This window comes from Chiroxiphia lanceolata, chromosome 14 (genome assembly GCF_009829145.1).
Source record: "Chiroxiphia lanceolata isolate bChiLan1 chromosome 14, bChiLan1.pri, whole genome shotgun sequence".
Taxonomy (NCBI): Eukaryota; Metazoa; Chordata; class Aves; order Passeriformes; family Pipridae; genus Chiroxiphia; species Chiroxiphia lanceolata.
In genome coordinates this window covers 70,820-93,818 of record NC_045650.1, presented here as the reverse complement: position 1 = coordinate 93,818, position 22,999 = coordinate 70,820, and the positions used below count along the sequence as shown (strand labels likewise).

The following is a 22,999-nucleotide window of genomic DNA, read 5'->3' as shown; positions in this document are numbered from 1 at the left end:
GTAACTATAGAAAGCAGTAAAATGAAATGGGGTATTTATAGAAGTAAAGTAATGAGACTATAACAGAATTAAATCAGCAAGACTGCGGATGGCAACGGGATGAGGAATTATAATAAATTAATCATGGAATCTGTATAGGAGAGGTGTCCCAGAGAGAAAAAACACATGGATGAAAATTGGAATAAGACGTTGAATTATATTTTTGCCTGGGTTTTTTTTTGAATATACTTCAGAATTTGTTGTAATTTTTCAAGATGACAAAGTCGCTGTCTTTGAAAGAATATATCTGGGGTTCAGGATACGTGCAAATAAAATGGCTTTGTGCTGGGAATCTCAGTGGGTTGGACAATGAAATCATCTTCCTAGTGGCCTCAAAAGCCTTAAGCCGGTGGGCACAACTGCAGCCCACCTTTGTGATCAGTGCTGGCAGCAAGAGCTTGTCCTATTGCTCCTGCTGGGACCTGGTGGCCTTGTGTGACTCACAAAGTTACTGCCTCTCATCAGTCTCCAGCTTCCTGACTTTCTGTGCATTCAGGCCTCTGGAAATCTTGAAGGGATATCCTTGCCTATGAACTCTCCCTGAATTTTTGTTACAAAGCAAAGAGGATTAAACCTTCCCGTTGCATTTGATTTTTTCCCATTTTGGGACAAGGAAAATGCATTGTTGAAGTTGGGTTTGTATTTTCTCCCCGTGTAGTTCTTCCTTTCTGTGTGCTCTGTGTTTCTAAGAGTGCTTGAGGGCTGTTTAGCCTCTTGCTTTCCCTTCCCACAAATCAATGGAAAACCTGAAGAGAAGTGCTGGATATGCAGGTAGGTGTTGGCAGATTACATGGTTACCTGTGCATTGAATAAACTCTCCTGGTTTCTTCCTTTTCCTCTGTAATCCTCAGAAATGTTCCTGCTTTCCAATCTCCCAAACCTTTCCTTTTTAGATGCTCCATCTCTGTTCCTTATTTGCTTTGCTCTGCACTCCCTGTTTCTCCCGAACCTTTGGAATTCTTGAGCCATCTGCAAACATGAGGCAAAGGGCACCCAGTGTTCAAAGTGGAGTCTCATAAGAGCTGGCAGGTGAAAGAGCCGAATCCTCTGAAAATGTAATTTTGTTGTTTTTGCCAATGAACACAGGTTTCATCCCTTAACCTACAAAAAGGGAGCTCCAGGACTCTTCTTAAAAATATAATCCATATGTTTTGGTATTTTTCCTTTGATAGAAGCTTTGTAGAGATACTGAAATATTTTTTTGCAGCTCCCATGGAGCCTTCCTGTAAATACATTGAACTGTGAGTTATTTGGGTTAGGAGTCTGACAATGTTTGTCTGTAGAATAGTTGTCATGCTCACACACAGTGACTGCACAGCTCTTGTTTGTTTGCATAAATGTTACAAACACAGCTCAGGTAACTCCTCTGAAAAATCAAAGTAGATTTTGCTGCTGCCTCTTGGATGCATCTCCTGCTGCTCCCTACACTTGTTTCATTTTTTTTTATCAAGGATGACTCCAAGATCTGAGTGTTTGCCTTCTGTTTTCTTGTAGCAGCTCTTAGGGATGTACTATGGAATGAATGATCCAGGCCTCTAAATAATTTATATTATAATCCTACAGCTTTTGAGGCTTGAGAGATCCAAAAACTCTGACAGGGAGGTTGTGGGAAAGAGAGTAGATCACGTCTTTTCCTTTTTTTCCCCTCACAGGAGCTCCCCCCACCAGCAGCAGATTTTTCTTTTGATCCAAAGAAACACTCTAAAACTCTGATCAAGGAATATTGATTCATCTGCTGCCTTGTTTGTGCTTTCTGGGGTATAAAAGGACTCAAGGGGTATTCATATGGAAAGCAGCTGTGGCTCAGCAACAAATCAATCTGCCTGGAAAAAATGCTTTGGAGCTTTGTCTTTCTGGCCTTCATGATACACACAGTTGCATTATTTAATCTTCTGAATGATTGGTGATGTGAGTTTATTGCTCTGAACTTTGTGCAAATAGAAGTTTATCATATTTATATTATGTGCATGCTGATAACCACTTTTGTGATGTTATGCTTTATAACTGACCCTTTGGATAAAGTTGTATTCTTCAAATTAAAATCAGTTTTCCTGTGGACTGCAGCAAGGGAATTTTCACTTCCATTTGCCCTTGCTTCTGCTATGAAAAAAATTAACCTGGCTGCCAGGCACAGTCATTCCTTAGTCTCATTTCTATCCATCTCTTGGGCCATCTCTTTGTATCTCCTCTAGGATAAACTTCCATCTCCATCCCAATAGACTGCTAGCACAGGTTTGATGGGAATGAAGTTCTAGTGTAATTAAGGTGCCTGGATCTGAGCTGGGAACAAAGGTAAATATATTCAAAGATGAACTGGTCTAGTGGAAGGTGTCCCTGCCCATGGCAGGGGTTGGAACTGGCTGAGCTTTAAGATCCCTCCCAACCCAAACCAGTCTGGGATTCTGGGATATTTAAATAATGATTTGCAGCTACTGGGGGAATATGTCGTAGTCCCACTGGTCCAGTTTAGGATCATAGAATAGTTTGAGTTGGAAGGAACCTTATAAAGCTCATCCAGTCCCACCCCCTGCTATGGGCAGGGACACCTTCTAGTAGCCCAGGTTGCTCCAACCTGACCTTGGACACTTCCAGGGATGGGGCAGCCAGAGCTTCTCAGGGCAACCTGTGCCAAGGCCTCACCACCCTCACTGTAAAAACCTTCTTTCCTATATCTAATCTAAATCAACCCTCATTCAGTTTAAAACCGTTATCCCTTGTCCTGAGGCAGCAGGTCCTGCTGGGAACTTTGCCCCCATCTTGTAGGCCCCCGTCAAGTGCTGAAAGGCCACAGGGATGTTTCCCTGGAACCTTCTCCAGGCTGAACAATCCAACTCTCTCAGCGTTTCCTCACGGGAGAGGTTCTCTGGCCCTCCAACCATCTTCATGACCCCCTTACACTAATCTTGAACCTTTCCCTGAAGTTTTACTAAAAACTGAAACATGCAGGCTGCCCCGGGGTCACTCCCTGACCTTCCATAAACCCATCTCCACTCCTGGCATTGGGCTGTGGGGAGAGCCAGGTGGTTTTGAATTCTGTTTTTTCCCATAGCCAGTTTGATCAGCTTCCAAGAAGAGGAGCTGAACCCTTTTACTCATATTGGGAGCTTGACAAAGAATTTTAAGCTGGTGGCACCAGGGACAAGGTTTTGCTGCTGGAAGGGTTCATGTTCCCAGTTCTTCTTTGGTAAAACCCCAGACTGCAGCTTTCAGGGCAGTTATCCCAAATCATCCATAGATCCTCCAGCAAGAGCTGGAGTGCTTCTAGCCCTGTATTTTAAAGCATTTCACATATACTTGCATTCTTCAAAGTGTAATTTTATTACCATTCAGATTTTCAGAGAATGAGTTTTTATTTAATTTTTATTTATCACAATGTGTGTGTGCAGATCACTCCCTGCACCAGGGCTAGTGTTCTGAATGCCACTGGCTTAAAAAATGGGCTGGAATCTGGGCAAAACAGAGATTAATCTTACAAATACTACATTTGCATTGTTTTCATGTCCCTTTTTCCTCCACAACTGATTCTGCAGAATTTTGGCTGCACTGACAGGATCTGGATGGGGGAGGCTGGGACATGTGTTGGGGTGGATCCCTTATATCAATAAGGTACAAAGTTCTCCATCTTTCAAATGACCTATAGAATTGATCATGGGATTTAAAAAAAACCAAACATTTTCCAGCTTCTGGGCATGGATATTCACTGCTTTTTTATTCATGTATTTATTTTGTAATAAAATAATACTGTTCTCACAGACTGGTGTGTATGACCCATAAATACCTTTGTAAAATATATCTGTAGCATGGAACAGAATCTTTAGAATATTCTGTGAAAATTCATATTTTTAGTTGGTAGCACTTCCAGAACATTTACATCTTTCAGCTTGACATTTTTAAATAGAACATTTTTTTTTGCCTACAGAAGTAAGTTTACAGCATCATCACAGTATTATAGCTTGTTTAAAAATACATACAGCATTACTGGTAATTGCAAGCAAGCTATATCCTTGTGCTGGGGGCTTGGTGGTAACTTTACATGGTTTCTACTTTGTAAAACAGTTACATCTATTAATATTACATCCATCACTTTGTTAGAAAATATGACTCAGAGATGCTACACAATAAATCTGTAATTTCTCTGTGACATGATATTACAGGCTCTGCAAATAGAAACACACTGGTGTATGGTTGGTTTAAAAAGAATTAGAAGCCTAGTTAAAAAAAGGGTGGTGGGCTTGCCCTGCCCTTGGGAAATTGGGTTCCACTAGTGTTGGATGTCCTTGATCCACTTGTGGCTGGAATGCCATGAGCACCTCAGGAAATCCTGACTTAAATTTCAGGTTTGGTCCTGCTTGGAGTGTCACTGACGACACGAGCAGTTCTTCAGGACCAGGCTGCTGCTCTGAGCATCTGGGAATCAGATTTACTCGAGACTCTAGCTGGATTTCAACCCCTTCAGCCCATGGCTACATCGGTGCAAGACAACATAACTCCACTGGTTTGGATCAGTTGGTTTGCACTGACCAAAATCTGACTTTTTACCTTCCAGTGGATTTTTAAAAGAGTCTGAGCAGCAGATTTGAATTTACTGGTTTAGTAATACAGAGAATAATGGTTAGAGTTGGGCAGGACCTTAAAGCTCATCCACTGCCACCCCCTGCCTTGGGCAGGGACACCTTCCACTAGCCCAGGTTGCTCCAACCTGGCCTTGGACACTTCCAGGGATGGGGCAGCCACAGCTTCTCTGGGCAACCTGTGCCAGGGCCTCCCCACCCTCACAGCCAAGAATCACTGACACAGGTTGCTCAGAGAGGTTGTGGAGAGATTAAAATGACAAAAGAGATTAGAAATAAATGATTGTGTATGTTTTACTTTGCACAAATGAGGTTAAATATATAAATATATATATATGTATAATAAAGCTGTAGGAAATCTCCAAACTGCTAACAACTCTTAGAAATTAGATAAAACAAGGATGTATTTGCTTGGAAATCTCATAGTTGCAGTTCTTTCATTATTTTCATTTCCAGGTAATTCAAGAGTTCTTTGTGGTGGATCCTTTTTTTCCATTTTTTTTTTTATGAAACAAGTCCAGGTGTGCTTTGGCAAATGCTCTTTTCATGGTCTTTCTGATACTCCTCTTGTGCTTTCTGCAGTCTTTTCCCTCTAAGTTTCCACTTGTGGAAGCAGTAGGTTATTAGGGATGTCATTACCAAGGAGAAGATGATGGTCAGCACGACGATCAGCGCGATGGTGGACGACAGGGACCCGTCCAGCTGCTCACTTTCAGTGTCCCTTGTTGTATTTAATTTAGCAAAGTTTTCATAGTCTGGTGAGGCTGAAAGTGCAGGTCCAGGGACCTCTGTGAACTTGGGCCTCATTTGGATTCAGGAGGTGTTCTCAAAATTCCCAGTGAAGCAAGAACTATGATTCCCTTGGCACCTGTGTCATCCAGGCGATGGTTTTCTCCTCAGGTTCTCCAGGCATAGGTGAGATCAAAAGTGTTCTTTGTTTTGGAAGGCAGGGATGGCAGGAGTAACAGCCTGTGGCACAAAGTTTATAGCACAGCTCCTCTATATCCCAAGTCAGGAGGTCAGGAATGTGTTGTCTTCTTCACCGAGAGTCAGAAGAAAGCTCAGCCTAGTGCCAGTTTGGGATTCTTTGTGTTCTAGAGGAGAGAACTGGAGAAAATCAAATCAATATTCCAGTAACATTGTGGTGGCAGAGCTTATCCTTGGGCTTAAGTCACTGCAACAAGTGGACTTTATATCTTAGGAATTGTTGCACTGAGAGGTGTTTCTTTTCTTCTCCCAGATATTCCCAAAAGAGGGTGAAATCAAAGACAGGTTTTGTGACTTGTGTTTGCTCACACCCCATACGTGAACAAAATCAGCCGCAAACAGGAGCTCTCACGAAGAGGTTTTATTTCCCCTCCTCTCTGATATCAGCTCTCAGACAGGGATTGTCTGGAAAGGGATTGGATTGGGGGTTTTTGTCCTCGTTATCCTGGACTTGGGGAGGTCCCCTCACTGCAAATCTGGAGCCTGGAAAAAGGCCCTGGGTGAAAAATTACACAGGATTATTGAAGAGCTCCCCTACAGGCACTGAGCTTTAATTTAGAATTTAAAACCCCTCCTCTTTCCTAATTCTTCTGGAATTTCAAACGCATTTAAGTCATTTGGCTTTGATACATGCTGTGTGTGACAAATCCAAAATATTTCCTCATCTGAGCAGTTCTCAAGGGCTGCTCTGCCCTCCCCCTTCCCTCCCCACATCCAAATCCCGTTTCAGACTTAAATCTGAGGAGGAACAAGGCTGGGCTGCTCTTCATTCTTGCTTCCACTCAGTCTTTGGCCCCAGGATATTTTACTTTGAGGAGCTCTAAGCACGCTCAGGCCTATTTATTTCAAATAACAGTTTGCTCTGAACCCCCTCTACCCTCCTCCCAAATGCTTGGAGGCCAAAATTAGGTTTCAGATATCTTGGGAGTGGAAATGTTTGTTCAGTGATACTCTGTTTGATGGGGTGCAGTTGTAATTCCCCCTCTTTATAGAAATGTGAGTTTCATCCTACTTAGGCTAGCAGAGAACTGAGGGTCCCTCTTACTAATTAACAGCCCATTCTTGTTAGCAATAATGACTGTTTATGTAGATTAGCACTCTGTTGATGTTAAAGGATGTAAATAGCAGTTCTTGCCAGTTTGGAACAATATGTTCCCAGAGACAGAAATAATTGTGGATTTTACAGAAAGTTGAAAATCACATTTACTGTAAATTGAGATGTTTGTGAAGCTGATAGAAAGTTCATTTCACATAAGGGACCAAGTGCAACGTGGCACATCTTTGATGAATGTCTACATATTGCACTGCTGGCAAGTCATAGATCAGGAGGGGGTGACAGCAGAATATTTTAGTGTTCCTGGGCTACATATTCAACATCTTTCTCAAGTAACCTAAAGAAAGAAACTGCAATAAAAGAACTTGAGAAACTGAGAAATGCCCCCTCTGATTTATGGAGCAACCAAGTGTCCACCACCCACATGGAAGTGCAGGAGGGTGGAATGTCTCAGTGCTAAGAGAAATCAGATCTTGTCATACTTGCCTGAGCCTGTATCTCATTTCATCTGTATCCACAGCTATCAGATTCCTGAGGGGAAAATAAAATATGAAGGATTTAAAGTCTTTAGGCAGCTGGTGCTGGACTGGACTGCTCAGGAAGGTGCAGGGATGTCATCTGTAACTCCATTTCTCCGTCAGTTCAGATATGTGGCTTTTCAAAATCAAAACAAGAATGCTTTTAAAATCTTAAATCTGCAAAGTTCTGCTTGTGCTCCCACTGCATTTTGGGGTAGAAGCTGCTTTTATGGAGAAATCCCTTCAAAACAGTATGTGAGGACTCTGTTGATGGCTCTGCTGCAGCTGTGACAAACCGTGGGGTGCCACCACCACCTTCCACTCTGCCTTTGCTTCCTGAGAGCACAGAATGCTCCTTCCTGCTGCTTGGACACATATCGGGGACCCTGGATGGCAAGAAGGGTGAGAGAAACCTCAAAAACTGCAAACTGGGGCTGCAGGGACCCACCTCCCGTGTCTGTAAGTGCCAAGAAGGAAGTTTTATGGGAGAACTCTTGCATTTTCCTGGGAGTCAACATACCTGGGTGTCAGTTGGAAGAGGAATGGCTGTTTGGGTGAACAAGGAAATCCTGACACAACTCCAACATGGAAAGGGATCATACAGGGAGAGTACTGGCTGATAATCCAGGTCATTGTGATTCCAGAGCTGGAGAGGTGGACACGGAGGAACTTCGGGAAGTTCAAACAGAGGATGTGCAAAGAAAAGGAAACTTTCCCTTAACCACCCCCCCTCCTTGTCCATGCTCTGATTTAATTCAAGCAGCAGAGAATAAATAATTCTTCCCTTGTTTTGTTGGTTTTGTGTGAGTCATAATTCTTCAGTGTATTTGGCCTGAGCATTGCAAACATGCAAACCAGGATTTCAGGCCTGTGCACATTTAATTCCCATTAACGTTTAATAAAATATGTTAGAAAGAGTCAGGTATTGATAAAAATAATGGGAGTGATTTTTATTATTTTTTTTTTTGGTCTGGAAATACCGATTTGTTAGAATAAACTTGTTGTGAAAGCACATTAGAAAATCTGTAAGTTATATTTTTAAACCTTTTATGAAATAGTGATGTTTTAGTTTGATACTTATATAAACTCAGACTCTTGATGTAGAACATGTCCTTGCCTAGGGATGGAATTCCCTACCCTCGCTCCTGTTTCCATGTCTTTTTGTTTTAGTACAACTGAGTATAAGGTGGGGAGGACAAAACCTGCTCCTTGTTTTCTAATATCCTTAGGACAGGCATTGTCTTTCCTTTTATTCTCCAGGCTTGACCTCTGTGCCTCTGCATACTCCAACAAAGGAGAGAGAAACAGATTTTTAAGGGTTTTTTTGTAGTTTTTGAGGATGGAAAAGTAAGAGTGGGTTGGATGCAATTTATGTGAGAGGAACAAAGCAAATTACAGTCACAAAAATCAGTGTCTCAAGATTAATTCAGGTTATTGGCAACTGTCAAAACCCTGAATTACTGAAAAGGGATAACAATGTTCATCAACAGCTTTTTGATTTCACTGAGATTCCTCCCTTTTCATAAGGGCAGCCCTTGCCTCTGTTTGCCAGAGCCTTGGCAGTAATGATGTTATCGGTGTTGTATTAAAGAGACTACTGATGATTTGCATTGGATCTGTAAAAAAAATTAAGTCAAAATAACATGTGGGAGATCAGACTTGTAGGAAGTTTTAATTGGACGTGGCTTGGGGGTTTATGTTGTTGGGATAACTCTGCTTTCTGATTCTGTGTTTCAAAGGAAGGAGCAAGTTTGGTGATGTCTGGAATCTTCAGCTTCATCAGAAGGATGAAGGCCAGGAATCACATGAGCTCCTGCACCTTCCTTGTCAGTGGGGAGCTGATTTCTCATCCCTGATCTTTGAGGAACTCAGTCTTCCTTTGGCTTCCTGATGCTGGAGATTAAAGATGGTTGATAAGGACCATAGAGGTTGATAAACCAGCAGCAAGTGAGAAAAAGGTACAGTATTCTTTCTCAGAGCAACACAAAAACATTTTCCCAAAGTTAAGGTGACTGACCTGAAACTATAAACCTGCTCCTTGTGAGTTAATATAAGAAATCTCTTTGATATCAGTAGCAGGAGAGTCTTGTTTTCTGTCTCTGTGTGTCTCTCTCGTGTTCTCATCCCCACATTCTCTGTGCCAATGCTGAATTACTTCTACTATTTATATAACCCTAAATATATATTGATTTTTTAATACAGTTTCAGCCTTGCTTTCCTTTTGCCTTCAGCTTTCTTGTAAATCTCCCTGCTGCCTTTCAAATTCTCTCTTCCGTTTTAATTGCTTTAGAGAAGAATGTGGCTCCTTTTCTCTGAATTTGCATCTTTTTGATGTGAAAAACCTTTGGATGAAGGGTCTCCATCATGCTGGAAACCTGGAATGTAAATGGCTCTTCCTCCTCCTCCAGAACTGTGGAGCAGCAGACAAAAGGCAGAGTGGGAGTGGGAACAAATGGGAGTGGGGACAAGGAGGAGGGAAGGAGAGGAGGAAGGAATGGAAGAAGGAGAAAAGGCTTTGAAAAACATGTAATGAGATTTTTAGCCTTGCTGCATCTTCTATAAACCCCCATGTAAGAACAAAGTGTTTAGGAGTGTTTTAAATATGTACCTATTTACACAGAAATATTTATTTTTGGCTGCTTAAAGTGTTTTTTGAAATCTTAAGGTGGAAATCTTTCAGCCAGGCTTCCTCCTTCCTTGTAGAATCTCTATCCTTTGGAGTATGGCTTGTTCCAGAAAGACACTTCAGTGATATTTGCAGTGTCACCATGTTTGTCGGTGTTAAACACCATAGATTTATCTGGAAAGTCCTCAAATCAAAAAACCTCTTTATGTCTTTTTCCTCTCCATTGTTAATCCCAAAGTAAAAGAGGAAAAATTACCTGTATTAGATTTTCACGTGGTCATCCTTGGAAATGGAATTTGCATAAGCCCCTTGTGATTACATCCAGTACTATAACTGGCATCTTAGATAAAGGATTAAGCAAGTCAATTAATGTTTTAATGAAGTGTACAAAGTTCTAGCCCCGGTCTCTCACTTTAGACTAGTTTTATCCTGGTGAACAAGAGGACTCTGCTCTTAGCAGTTGTTCAGCCTGTGCTGTCTTTATTACACTTGAGTTTTCCTTCTGCAAGAAGAGAAAAAAGGCTGCCAGTTTTGGAAGCGCTTGTGAGAACTCATCCCAGCACTGGCCAGAGCCAGGAGCCAACAGAAAGTCCAGTTCCTATGAAAGGAACAATATCTGAGGGGATCCTGATTTTCCTTGAAGCTGCTCTGGGCTCGGAGAACTCTGAGGGATTTCTTGATGTTTGAGAAAACCAAGTAATTGTAGAGCAGAACCTGATCCCATCTTCCCTCTACCTGGAAAGATACTGAGCAAAACAGCTCCTAGGATTCAGGGGGAAGTTTCAGGATGTGCCACTGCTCAGGAATCTGCTTTGGGTTCCACCAGAGCTCCTGTGGGCCAGAAACAGAAGGGACTGTTTCCTGGGCATTACTTTACAGAGGACCCACATGGAGCTAATTCTGGTTTTAAGGTTTTAATTTTAATTCATTAATCGCTGAAGCATAAATTCATTGAAGCAACAGTGTTGTGTTTAGATTTGGGCTCTCTCTGAAGCTGATATTCATCCCTCTGGTTTTATGGTGACTTGTGGTAGTATGACATGTTAATTTATTATAACTGTGATTGATTAACAAAGCAGCTTTTTTGAGGTGTGATTACAGCCTGCCTGTAACTGCATATTTTGGCAGATCTTTGGGCTGTACAAAGCTCAAATCCTTGTGGAAGTTGCTGCTGCCTTTTACCAGGAACAAATTGCACATCAGTCATAGACGGAACACCTGATGAATTCCCTCCCTAAACCAGTGTCACTAAAAGGCACCTGTGATCCATGTTTTAGCCTTCTTGTCTATATAGTTAAAGTATATTGACCTGGAATTTTCTTATCCTGATCATTGAAATCCTTGGATGATGTTTTTAGGGTTCCTTTTGTTCAGTGCTCCCCATAGGTGTGTGGACTGAGGCTTAGCCATGCACAGAAACATGTGAGGAAGAGACACTGAAGCTTATTCCTTTCACAGGCTTACATTTAGGAAAGGGTTTGGATTTTTTTCCCTTTGAAACTTGGGAAACAGTGCTGGATCAAAGTGCTGCTCTCTAAGCAGTTGAGCAGATCTGTTCCTTCATGGCGTTCACTTGGAAATAGGCTTCATTGCCTTTTAAAAACTCGGGTGAGATTGTTTTTCTCAAAGCATTACCACCATTCCTCTTTTTGGAGGGAGGATTTTCCTGATAAGCCCTTCCTGCTCAAGGAACAGGCTTAGGTCATCAGCTAAAAAAAGTCCTCTGTGAAATGGGGATTCTTTCTCCTTTTGAAACTGGTCTTTTTTCTGATTTAGTTCATATTCTTTATTTTTTATGCTGTTCTTCCCATACGCCTTCCAAAATCAGGAGCAGTTGCATCCTGTGATCACAGAGAGGCAACCTGGGAATTTTTCTCTTGGTCTGTATTTGAAATGTTATTCTGCGTAAATAAAAGCCCTGGAGTGAGCAGTTCCCAAGCCTACACTAAACTTAAACCTGCTCAGTGATTTTTCCCCATTTACCTGTTTTTAAGCTCAATTTGCCCCAATGCTCTGGTTAGTTTTTGGAGCCACAACAAGGATTACAGTGCAGGTACGGGTGGATGTTTAATTGTTCCCTTGAGTTAAGAGGGTAAATGAAAACTGAAAGCTGTTTAGAGCTGAATTCAAATGAACAAACCTAAAACCTAGAAACCCCCCTAAAATAGGATCAATGGCCTCTTTATTCTCATATACTGTGCAGGTGAAGGAGGGTTCTAATTCTGGGTTGATTGTGATAAGGATGAACAAATTAGATCTGGTTTTGTGTCCCCCTCCCTATTTAATCTCTCCTCTCCCTATTTCTCCTTCCCTCCACAAGCAAGGAAAGCAGTTATAAATGGGAAGCTCTGCAGCGTTTCTCTTGGATCTAAAATCTGCCAAGATTGAAACTCCTGCAGGAATAACATATTTTTTTTTAATAGGCCAAAGAGCAAAAGATTGTTTGAACATTCAAGTTTTTCACCCAACTCATTTTAAAAGAAAACTCTTCACCTTGCAGCCACTGTGGCTGTTCCTGATAAACAGACACAGTCTAGAACTGCCATATATTCAGTATTCAGGGATTTTCACCTTTCAAATTATGCAAGGAAAATAATAAGTGAAAGGGTGGGAGGGAGCAGGGGCTGGGAGGGGGAGTGATGAATGTCAGTTTAGAGGTAGCTACTTTGTGTCTGTACATTTCTGGAATCAAATCTTACTTCTTTTCTCACAGCACGATCTGGGAATAGTCTCCTTGTGATTTGAGAGGTGTAGGAGAGCAAGGAAGCACCTTCCCTCCTCCTCACTGCCCTCCTGTCCCAGTCTGAAGCCAGTACTGGGCTCTGTGCGGCTGAACTGTTGTGCAGTGAACTGATCCCAGCACAGAGGCTCAAGGATAGGTAAGGGAGAGAGAAGGGAATGAAGACTTTAAGCAGTCAGTGCTTGCTGCAGAGACTTTTCTTTTAGCTCCAAATCACATTCCAAATGGGAAAAGTTCAGTGAAATGCCTTTGGGATCAGTTAATGTGTGAGAGATCCCAGGGCACTGCTGAACCCTGCCTGGGAGGGCATAGGATGGGGGCATCATCTCTTAGGAGAGTGAGGAGTTCAGGAAACACAGGGAGCAGGACAAGGTGTGGGATGGATGGGAAGGAATGGGGGGTCCCTGGAGCCCCGGTGGGGATGGAGAGGAGGATGCACATCCCATAAGAGGAGGGGTTCCAGGGACACCTTTGTGCCAGGAGCAGGATGATGTGGGTCTGTAGGAAGGGGTTGTGGGAAGCTGCAGCCAGGGGAGGGAGGGGGTCACACCTGGGACTAGAGCAGGACACCCAGGGGGGCCACGAGTGGCCCTGAGCCAGGCTGGGGGACAGCAGGATGGGCAGGCCAGCCCTGGAACCTGCTCAGGGATAGTGCCAGTCTGGCACACTGGTACCTCAATGTGCAGTACCGTGTCGTGCCAGCCTCACACATGGGTGTCACGGTGCTGTGCTGTGCCAGGTACTGTGCTGTACAGTGCAGTGCCAGTCCTGCACACCAGTACCGCTCCGTGCCGTGCCATGCCAGCCCGTGCACTGGCACCGCGCTGTGCCAGCCTGGTCCGGGGCTATCGCTGTGCCGTGCCGTGCCAGCCTGTACACAGATACCACATTGCCCGGTGCCGTGCCGTGCCAGCCCGTAGACTGGTACCGTGCCAGCCCCTAGACTGGTACCGTGCTGTGCCAGCCTGGCCCGGGGCTGTCGCTGTGCCGTGCTGTGCCAGCCCTGCACTCGGGTATCACAGTGCTGTGCCGGTCCTGCACGCTGGTACCGCACTGAGCAGTGCCGTGCCGTGCCAAGCCCGTACGCTGGTACCGTGCAGTGCCGTGCCCTGCCAGCCCCAGCGCCGTGTGCTGGGTACGCCCGAGTGCCGGCCCGGGGGGCTGCGGGGGCCGGAGCAGCAGCGCAGGATGCAGCGGAGCATTCCCGACCTCCCCCGTGCCCGGCCCGGGTGGCCCCGCTGCCGCAGGCGCTGCCCTTACTCGTGGAAACGGGCTTTGCTGGGAATAGGCTCATCAGGCACATCCCTTGGGAAAGGGGCAACGGGGAAGGGAACAAACCTTCGGGCTTTGCCCGTTAAAAAATTGCCCCCGCTGCCCCCTCCCTCCTCCAGTTCCCAGAGAGCCGCACAAAGGATCCATCGCAGCATACACGCACGCTCACCTGCTCCGGCCGCATCCTGCTCGGCTCGCTGGGCTCCTCCAGAGGGGGCAGCGGTGCTGGGAGCCCCAAGCCCCGCCGTGCTGGAGTCCCGAGCCCGGCCCGGCGCGGCCCCGGTGCGGCTGCGGTGCCGCAGCTGCGGAGGGGGGAAGAGCTCCGCACCCCCTCGGCAGCACTCTGAGCACAGCCAGATTGTCAACTTATTTAGGGGGAAGAATGGATCACATGGGGAGCTTCACCGAGCTGGGAGGAGCGTGTTAGTGCGGAATCGGGTCACTAGCATAAAAACCCGGAGTTGGTCACAGATACCCACATTAATAGTGTCGGCATAAGCTGGGTTTAAAGAGCAGGCTGAGACAAAGGCAGGAGATGCTGATGGGAATGAAACGCTTCTGTTTTCTTCCCTTATCTGTGTCATTACAGGATACTTTCGTGCTCCTTTTATCAGGTGAGTTTTCCTAATCAAGTAAGGAGTAGAATGTGAAGGAAATATTTTCAGCTTCCAAGTGCTTTGGAGCACATTCACCCTGCCTGTCGAGCATTTCTACAGCCTTTTTGAAAATACATTTCTGAGATGCTTTGTCTCTGTCTTGCCGTGTTGTATCGATTTATTCCCAGAGAAAGAGATGCTACAGACCAGTTCTCAAACAGTCCCGTGCCACAGAAATAGTCCAGGTTGAATAATTGCCTCTGACTCCAATCTTTAATTTGCATCTCCTGCTCAGACAAAGGTTGCTGGCTGATCCCTATTGTCCCACTGGCTGAGGAATCATTGTGGAATTTAGTTTTTACAGCACCTTTTTGTGTTCCCTGTCATTCATTAACAGATGGCAAAGCTCCCAAGGTAATACAAAAGCTGTTCCCGAGTGCCAAGGAGCTGGTTGGTGCCAGGACCGCAGCAGGATCCCTATGACTTTTAATCTCATTGTTTATTTAATCATCTACACATTCCAAAAGAGCTGTGATGGGTTTAGGTTATTTAGAGGCCAAAATTCAAATGCAGATTGCTAAATATAGATTCCTAAATACACACATCTCTTGTGAAGAAGTGGGCCTGACTTTTATAGGTGCTAAGCAACTGTTCTTCTGCATTTCCATCTGCTTTGAAGTCACATCCCACCCTCTGCCACCTTCCTCATGTCCACACTTGGAGAAAGAAATTAGCTTTGGAAAGTAGGCTACCTCATTCCTTTACTTACAGAAGCATCTTGCCCAAAAGAAGCTCCATCCTGCCCAAAAGAAGCTCCATCCTAAAGATGGAAGGGATCTGGGAAGCAGAGGGATTGCCACAATGAAGCCAAGAGACCCGATGTGTTCAGTTAGTGTGAAAGTACAGGGGAGTGTGTCACTGCACACCCAAATATGACTCAGTCCTGGAACAAGTGACAGCTGCCTACAGAGTGACTCTCCTTCCCTCAGCTTGCAGAAAATGAACCAGCTTTGGCACTTAAAGGCTGAAACAGTCAAAATGTTGATCCTTGGCAACTTCTTAATGAAACTCCTCTGGATCAGAGAGGATATAAATCAGGATATCACATCAGGAAAGCAACTTTCATGTTGGTGTGCATGAAAACACATCCCTGAATCCTTTGGTGTGTGGTGCAGTGCTCCCTGGAGAATAGCTTCACATCCCTTGCTTTCCTCTCCCCAACAAATGAGTGACCTGTGCCTGTTCCACCTCCTGCTTCCCGAGGATCCCAAAGGGATGAGGGCAGTGCAGCTGCTCATGCTGGAGGGAGGAATTGCAGTTGCAGTTGGTTCTTTTCTAGGGCAGATCAATGGGGTGGAGAAAAAGCACTTGTCATCTTTACTACAATCCAGGCCCGCTGGAAACACAGCTAGGACTTCCTTGTGCTTTACACCAAAAATGGGGCATTTCTCAGCTAGTCTGTAGGAAAACCTGGGCTTTGTTACCTGGACACTGAGCTGGACGTGTAACTCCCTTTTCAAGGGAGCAAAAGCCTGGTTTTCAGCAGTTACGACCTCTGTAGATATAACTTCAGATCTTTTCTTTGGGTTTATTTTTTTGGCAATCTCCCTGTACTTCTGGATAGCAGTGGAAGGTAAAGAACAATCCCAACAAAGACTTTTACCGACATGGTTACCCCTTATTTATATTTCATCCCCAAGGTCTCTTTTCCTTACTGACTGAAGTTTTCTGTCTTCTGCATTTCATAAAACTTTCCTTTCATATTTTTATACACTGCTTCTTATGTCTTATATCAACTGGAAAAGCTATATATAATGTGTGTGTATACATGCATATTTATATATATGCACACATATACATATGCAAAGGCCTGGGAATACAAATTTCCACCAGTTTGCATTGGTGCAAGGGGAGTTCTTCCTCCAGTTTTATTACACTTTGCCTCTGAACTCATAACTAAGCCAATAAGGAATGTCTGACAAGATTCTAATATATTTTGATGCTACATTTAATCTTTTCTTCAACTACTTGTTCTTAATCCAATGTGACTAATACACTCAAATTCCTCACACTGTCAAATTTGCCACTTCCTGAATCTTCTCTATTTTAAAGCTTATGACAGGTCAGAAATTGTATCAGTCAGTTGGAAGTTTGTGGTTCTCAGGGGGCTGTGGACAGGAACAGGTTTATAAGGTACAGCTTTATCTACTCCAGGAAAACTTCCAATCAGGGATTCAGTGAAGATTCAGTAAGACTTTAGGGAAGGAATTCTTGGCTGTGAGGGTGGGGAGGCCCTGGCACAGGTGGCCCAGAGAAGCTTTGGCTGCCCCTGGAAGTGTCCAAGGCCAGGTTGCCACAACCTGGGATAGTGGGAGGTGTCCCTGCCCATGGCAGGGGGTGGGATGGGATGATTTTAAGGTCCTTCCAACCCAAACCACTCTGGAATTGTACAATCCTATGCATTAGACCAAAGTGCCTTTGTGCTCATGATCTCTGGACAGGGAATGCTGTTCCAAGTTTATTGATATGTTCTGACAGTAATTCAAGGCCTAGAAGGAAAATGAGTGTTTATAACTCCTTGAGAAGGTCTTCAAGCTCTGAAAAATAGCCCAAAGCTTCTCTCTCATCCTGCATCGAAATGTTCCTTCTTCATCAGTGTGGAAATCCCTGGTGTCCCAGTCAGACTGTTGATATTCCCATGGCCGCTTCTGTTTTCAATGTTATAGCTGGGAATCTTTTCAGATTGTCCTTTCTCTTAGAAATTTAAACTGCAAACGGCGACAGATCAAAGCACCCCTGTCAGGTAGGTGTGTTGTACAAGGGGATCACTCCCAAAGGGATGTTTTCTTCTTCTCTCCCTTCCATACATACGTTGTTGTCAAGGTGCTCCTCTCATATAGAGATTGAAACAGGATCCCCCTTCCACCTTGGTGGGAAGGAAGGAATATGGCTTTTCCTTAGCCTGAGCAGAGCAGGAATGCAGTAAAAAAAAAAAAAGGAGTTATTAAAAGCAAAGTTTCTCATCAAAGCCAGACCATCAAATTCCTTTTCATTTGCTAATGTTATAAATATTGACTGCAGCATAAGAGGAAAATTTAGAGCCAAAGGCAACAAAATGAAATCACATTATCTGGAAAGTTTCAATGCTTGTGTGGAGTTGTTCTTCTCTCCCATCCTAACTGGAAGGTTCGGTTTTATTGGTAGAGATAAAATTTACTTAATAAAGAAATCAGTTACCAGCCTGTTCCTGGATGAGTACACGGTGTAAAAATGGCTTAGCCCAGCACTGCTGATCTATCAGTCTCTCTAATTTTAATTGCATGCAGCCCGATCATAAAACATGGAATGAGGTTTGAGGTTTCTGAGGCATTGTTGGAATTATCAGGCTGTTCCACTATCTCTGAAATGGCTCCTGAAGAAGACTGACTGTTGCTGAATTCTTTATTCCAGAAAGGAGGCAGGTGAGAGGGGCATGGTAGGAGTATATAAATACATAAAACTGAGGGAGGAAGGCAGAAATTCCTGATTAATCTCACAGTTTTTGAGAGCAAGGAAAAATTCAGTGGAATTGAAAGGCATTACAGATAATATTAATGGAAGGAAATGCTTCTGTACAGAGCACAGAATTCCCCTGTGGAATTCACTTGGCCAGGTGTGCACCGTGGTTGAGAGACTGGAAGGATTTCTGGGAAGGTGTCAGTGTCCATGTGGGAATAAGAGCATCCAGAGTTAGCAGCAGTATTTTTATTGTGGCCTGGGGCCGTAAGACACACACACTCAGCACATGTAAAGAGGAAATCCCCTTGTGGGGCAGATTTCCCGTATTAATCTTTCCCTGGATGTGTAACAATATTTCTAAAATCACCTGGTACTGACCAGTGTCAGAAGTCTGGGCTACATAAACAACGTGTTTGATGTTGTACAGTGACTTTTCTCACCATGAAACAGCTCTGGTTTCGTGTCTGCTGCATGAGGAATGAATTCTGCTTCAGCACCAGCAATATAAATCTAGATTTTTTTCCCCTGAGGTCAACTCTTTCTGTGCATGTCTACATAAATTTTGAGTCCTAGCACTGGTGACTAGGGAGCTGATGTGTTTCTTTTACCAGATCAAAAACCTCCTGAAGAAAAAACTTGAAGCAAAGAATGGACATTCTGGAAATGTGGAATATAATGGAGGTAGGACAGTTTGTCTGGTTTCACAGCTTGTTTCACAGCAAAGGCCAGGACTGTTCAAGAAGCTGGTGTGTTCTTTGAAATGACCTCGAGGGATCCCAGAATAGATCCCTGCCAGCACCAACCTTGTCTTTTCTGGGATTTCCTTTTGTCCCCTCACTTGCCTTTCATAGGGAGATGGTTAAAGCCGAACACCAGTGGTGTCTCTGGCAGTCTCTCCAGTCCTGGAGTGGATGATGCTCTCACAAGTGGAACTTGCACGAGCTGTGAACACCCTGCTGTGTTTTCTGCCCAAGGTCCTTTCTTCCCGCCTCTATTTTTCTTTTAAAATGGAAATGCAGCAGCTTTAGGAGCACAGGGCCCTGTTCAGCAGCTGTCAGACCTGAGGGCAACAGTTTCTCATTTTGTGGGTCAAGCTGTGGCTGCCCCATCCCTGGAAGTGTCCAAGGCCAGTTTGGATGGGGCTTGGAGCAACCTGGGATAGTGGAAGGTGTCTCTGCCCATGGCAGGGGGTGGGACTGGATGGTCATTAAGGTCCCTTCCAGCCCAAACCATTTCATGGTTCTATTATTCTGTGACATCTACACACAGAAATCCCATGTTTTCTGCTTTCCTGTGCATCCATCTCTGCTTTCTCATCCCAGGCCAGAAGATCCTTATCCCCTCCTCTTCTCTGAGTTGCAGTTGCTTTGTGGACAGTTTGCCAGATGTGTAAGGCTCTCTAAGCTCTGCATGTCTTGGGGTCTTTAGTCTTTCCCTCTGAGGTCTTCCTGCTTCTGGTCCTGAAACATGGAACTAAAAGCTGAGAGTGATGGAATTTGTCACCACTAGTAGGTTTTTCCACCTCTTTATCAAAATTTACCCAAGTTTGGCCAAGTTATCAGTGCAGTATATTCTGTGAGTTGCTCAGAAAAGTGAAGGTTCCCCTGTGAGAAGAAACTGCTACAAGTCATGGCAGACAGAGTCTCCTTCAGAGGAGAATCCCAATGTAGGGATTGAGGAATCTCACCTCTGGACAATAGCAGGAGTCTCAGGAAGGCAGGTTTCCTGGGGCAGATTTTTGGACAGTGTATCCTGAAACCTGAGGACCTGCAGATTCCATCTCCACAGCCCATGCAGTGCCTGGATGTCTATTTGGATTGGAAATCTGGAATTTGGCAGGTTGAGTCCTTGGAGGGGAGGGGAGGTGCGGGTAACCCAGGGCTGATCAGCAGAGACTGGGAGGTGGGAGGGAGGAAATGCTGTGTTTCCTTAAGGACTTTGTAAAAGGTGGGAAGGTCAGAACCATATGGGGAGACGGGAAAGGATGTGCTTTACATGGGGGGAATAGTGTTTAGGAATGTTTAGGAAGTGGTTGGGAAGGATCTGGAGGGAAACAGCTGGCTCCAGGAGCTTTGTTGGAGTGACTGCAGGGGCTAGAACAGGAATGTGGACACTGAAGAGCACCTGGTGAGGAAAATGGAAAGAAAATAGGATAAAGAACCGGAAGTGAAGCAGAACTGAAGCAGAGACAGTTTGGCAGCGATGGAAAGGGACCTGAAGGAAATAGGAAATGGGGTCTAAACAGCTGCCCCTCCAGAGCCTGGTGTGGAACCAGGGACCCCTCACCATCCCCTCCCAGCTGAAACAACTGACACAGGATCCCTCCCATCCCTTCCTGAACTGGTCCACACAAAGCTCACCAGTTTAGGGATAAATTGGAAGCCTGGCAGGCTTTATTGTCAAAAAGTCTCTGATTCTCCTACAGAGATGCAGCAGTTTGGGAATAGAGCCCAAACAATGAGTTAAAGTGCAGGATAAATGGTCTCACAGGGCAGCTGAGCTGCAGAAGTATGTCTGACCCTAGGGAGCGGTGAGTCCCTTTATCCTGGTGATTTAGGGACTTCTCCCTCTCTTTCCCCTATTTTTGTGGTGTGGCCCTTGAGCCTTTGGGGTCGTGGCTCTGGGTGCATTTGCCCAGCTCAGGGTGTCTATAACTCAGCCCTGGGTTTTGTGGTTCCACAATTTCAATGCAGCCCTGAATCTTGACTTAATTTCTGCCTTCACCACTGAGATTCTAAGGCTCAGTTGCTGCAAATGAAACCTTTTTCAAAGTGTTCATTAACTGGATGCTCCTCATTTTCTGTCTGCTCAATTTGAGGCAATATCTGCTCTGTGTTCTTGGAGCTGCAGCTGGACCTGAGTTCACAGCATTTAAAGCCCCATATAACACTAAGCACTCTGTAAAAAGCATGATCTCATTTTCTAAATTGGATATCCCAAATTTATGAACACTTTTACAACACAGAGACTTTCTAATAATTTTTTCACCACTCGGTTAAAATAAAATGGAAAGCTATATAAATAAAATGGGACAATAAGTTAATCAAAAATGTATTCATAATGTAAGCTTTGGAAAAGCCAGGAATAAATTAATCACATGTGCTCAGAGTAGAACCTGAGTTTGGTGAAGTGGGTTAAACTAAGCAGAGGCAAAATTATCTTGTTCTGTAATTAAACATTGAATCAGGGGGTTGTTCAGCTGTTTCTGAGTAACCCCTGAGGAGGGGAACCATCAGAAATGGGCTGCACACTGAACAAGAAGAGAAAACAAATATTAAATAGCTGCTCATTAATTTAGAATCATCCACCCTCTCCTCTGAGGGGGGCGAGGGCTCTGCAGAAAAATTAGTACATGATTGTGTGATTGGAGGTGTCAGCAATGCTGCATCACACAAGAGGCTCCAATTAAGGTTGATCCTGGAATTTCTTAACTTTGGAATATTTGCCTTAGCTTTTTCAGTGATGTTCTTTTAACTTGGAATATTGTGTGTAATATATATATAAATGTTGTTTTTCACTAAAGCTGATTTGTCTCCAAGTGGTGTCATTCTCACTCTCCCGCTGTCACCAGCTCTGAGCGAGAAGCAGCTGGTGTGCTAAAACAAGTGATGGACTTTGAAATCCTGCAAGGTTAGGAACTGAAGGATTGGAGGCAGGTATTTACACAAATGGCAGCTTTTTTGGCCTGCTACATTTTCCTCCCACTCTTTTCTCCACTCTATTTTATGGAGCAAAGTGTAAACATTTGCTTCAAAGTGTTTTGTGGCTTTAATTGGTGAGTGATCCCACAGTAACTCCATGGTGGTTGTGGTTTCTCAGTGGCTTCTCTATCTAAGGGTCTTCCTAAATAGAAAGTTGGGGTTCTTCATAATTTCCAGCTGCAGCTCAAATGTGGGGAGTCAAACTGAGCTCTCCTGGCTCAGCACCATCAGGAGCCGTTCGGGGAGTAGAATTGGGTTAACTGAGCTCTGTTCCTCGTGTTTGGGTCAGAACAGAGCCCAACTCCCACTCTGAGGGCTCTGTGGACTCTGCCCTGCTGAATAACAGCAAAACACCAATACTGGGTGATCACCATTAATGTGAGCAGGTGCATGTTTGTAGGGAACAGGTCTAGGAAATAGGAACTTGGGGGTTTTAAGGCATGAAAATCAATGACTAACACTTTATGGGGTTTAATTAATCTCCCATTTAATAATGCAGGATCAGTGGTCAAATAGCTCTTCCAGGGTGCTCCTGGCAGTGAATACAAGTTGATCAGGGGCTGGAAGAGCCAGAAGGAATGTTTTACCCAGTACACAGCACTATCTGGCTAAATCTGTGGGGTTGAAGGGTTATCTTCCTCTAGTAGGGTTTTGTCACCTGTGATGAAACTTTCCAGTGCCTAAAGGGGCTCCAAGAGAGCTGGAGAGGGACTTTGGACAAGGGATGGAGGGACAGGAGAAGGGGAAACGACTTCAAACTGCCAGAGGGCGGGGTTAGATATCGGGAAGGAATTCTTGGCTGGGAGGGTGGGAAGGCCCTGGTACAGGTTGCCCAGAGCAGCTGTGGCTGCCCCTGGATCCCTGGAAGTGTCCAAGGCCAGATTGGAGCAACCTGAGCTAGTGGAAGATGTTCCTGCCCATGGCAGGGGGTGGAATGAGATGAGCTTTAAGGTCCCTTCCAACCCAAACCATTCTGAGATTCTATGATAAGATATCCTGGAAGTATAACCAGCTTTAGACCTTCACATCATGATAGTGGCGACATGATTAAAACAATCTTGGAATGGGATGAGAACTGAGTGATCAGTAAGCATCTTGCTCTGTCAGCTGAAACAAATACTCCACAAATACCCTTTCTAGGGTGTTTTATGGGCAGTGGAGGATGTTTGCTGGGTGTTTGCTGAAGTGAATCTTTTGCCTTTGGAATTGGAGATTCTGGGAGCGGATCTTTGATTGCTGCAGCAGCCTCAGTGCTGTCACATACCCTGAGACAGGAATTGGAGCTGGAGGGAAGAAAAAATACAGCCAGAGAGATGAGGTTTGGAACCTCACAAATTGCCTCTGCTACCTTGTGATGATATACAGGCACAGAAGTCACAAAGAAAGAGCTGTTCTTG

At 44.4% G+C, this 22,999-nt stretch overlaps 1 protein-coding gene and 1 long non-coding RNA gene across 15 annotated transcripts in view; one reads left to right on the top strand and one right to left on the bottom strand.

The window, feature by feature from the left end:
- The window catches only part of C14H8orf48 (chromosome 14 C8orf48 homolog), a 44,426-nt gene that overhangs the window by 16,352 nt on the left and 5,075 nt on the right, over nt 1-22,999 (top strand). For 2 of the 13 annotated variants that reach the window (XM_032701703.1, XM_032701709.1), the window contains exon 6: nt 8,909-9,298. The exons of 2 other annotated variants lie outside the window; for them this stretch is intronic. In XM_032701703.1, coding sequence (XP_032557594.1) covers nt 8,909-9,060 — 152 coding nt within the window. In that variant the 3' untranslated portion in view covers nt 9,061-9,298. Of the gene's footprint in view, nt 1-932; nt 1,622-1,691; nt 2,604-7,171; nt 8,194-8,908; nt 9,299-12,508; nt 12,648-18,512; nt 18,557-22,999 lie in introns of those variants that run through there. 9 more of the 13 variants (XM_032701708.1, XM_032701706.1, XM_032701705.1 and 6 more) reach the window with 7 other exon arrangements.
- LOC116793701 lies at nt 5,093-14,324 on the bottom strand. 2 transcript variants are annotated; one of them, XR_004359567.1, is made up of 2 exons: nt 13,977-14,324; nt 5,093-10,297 (listed from the first exon to the last, which is right to left on the bottom strand). It is a non-coding gene; the product is annotated as an uncharacterized LOC116793701 (long non-coding RNA). The 2 variants fall into 2 exon arrangements; XR_004359568.1 differs by having other exon boundaries at nt 5,093-7,182.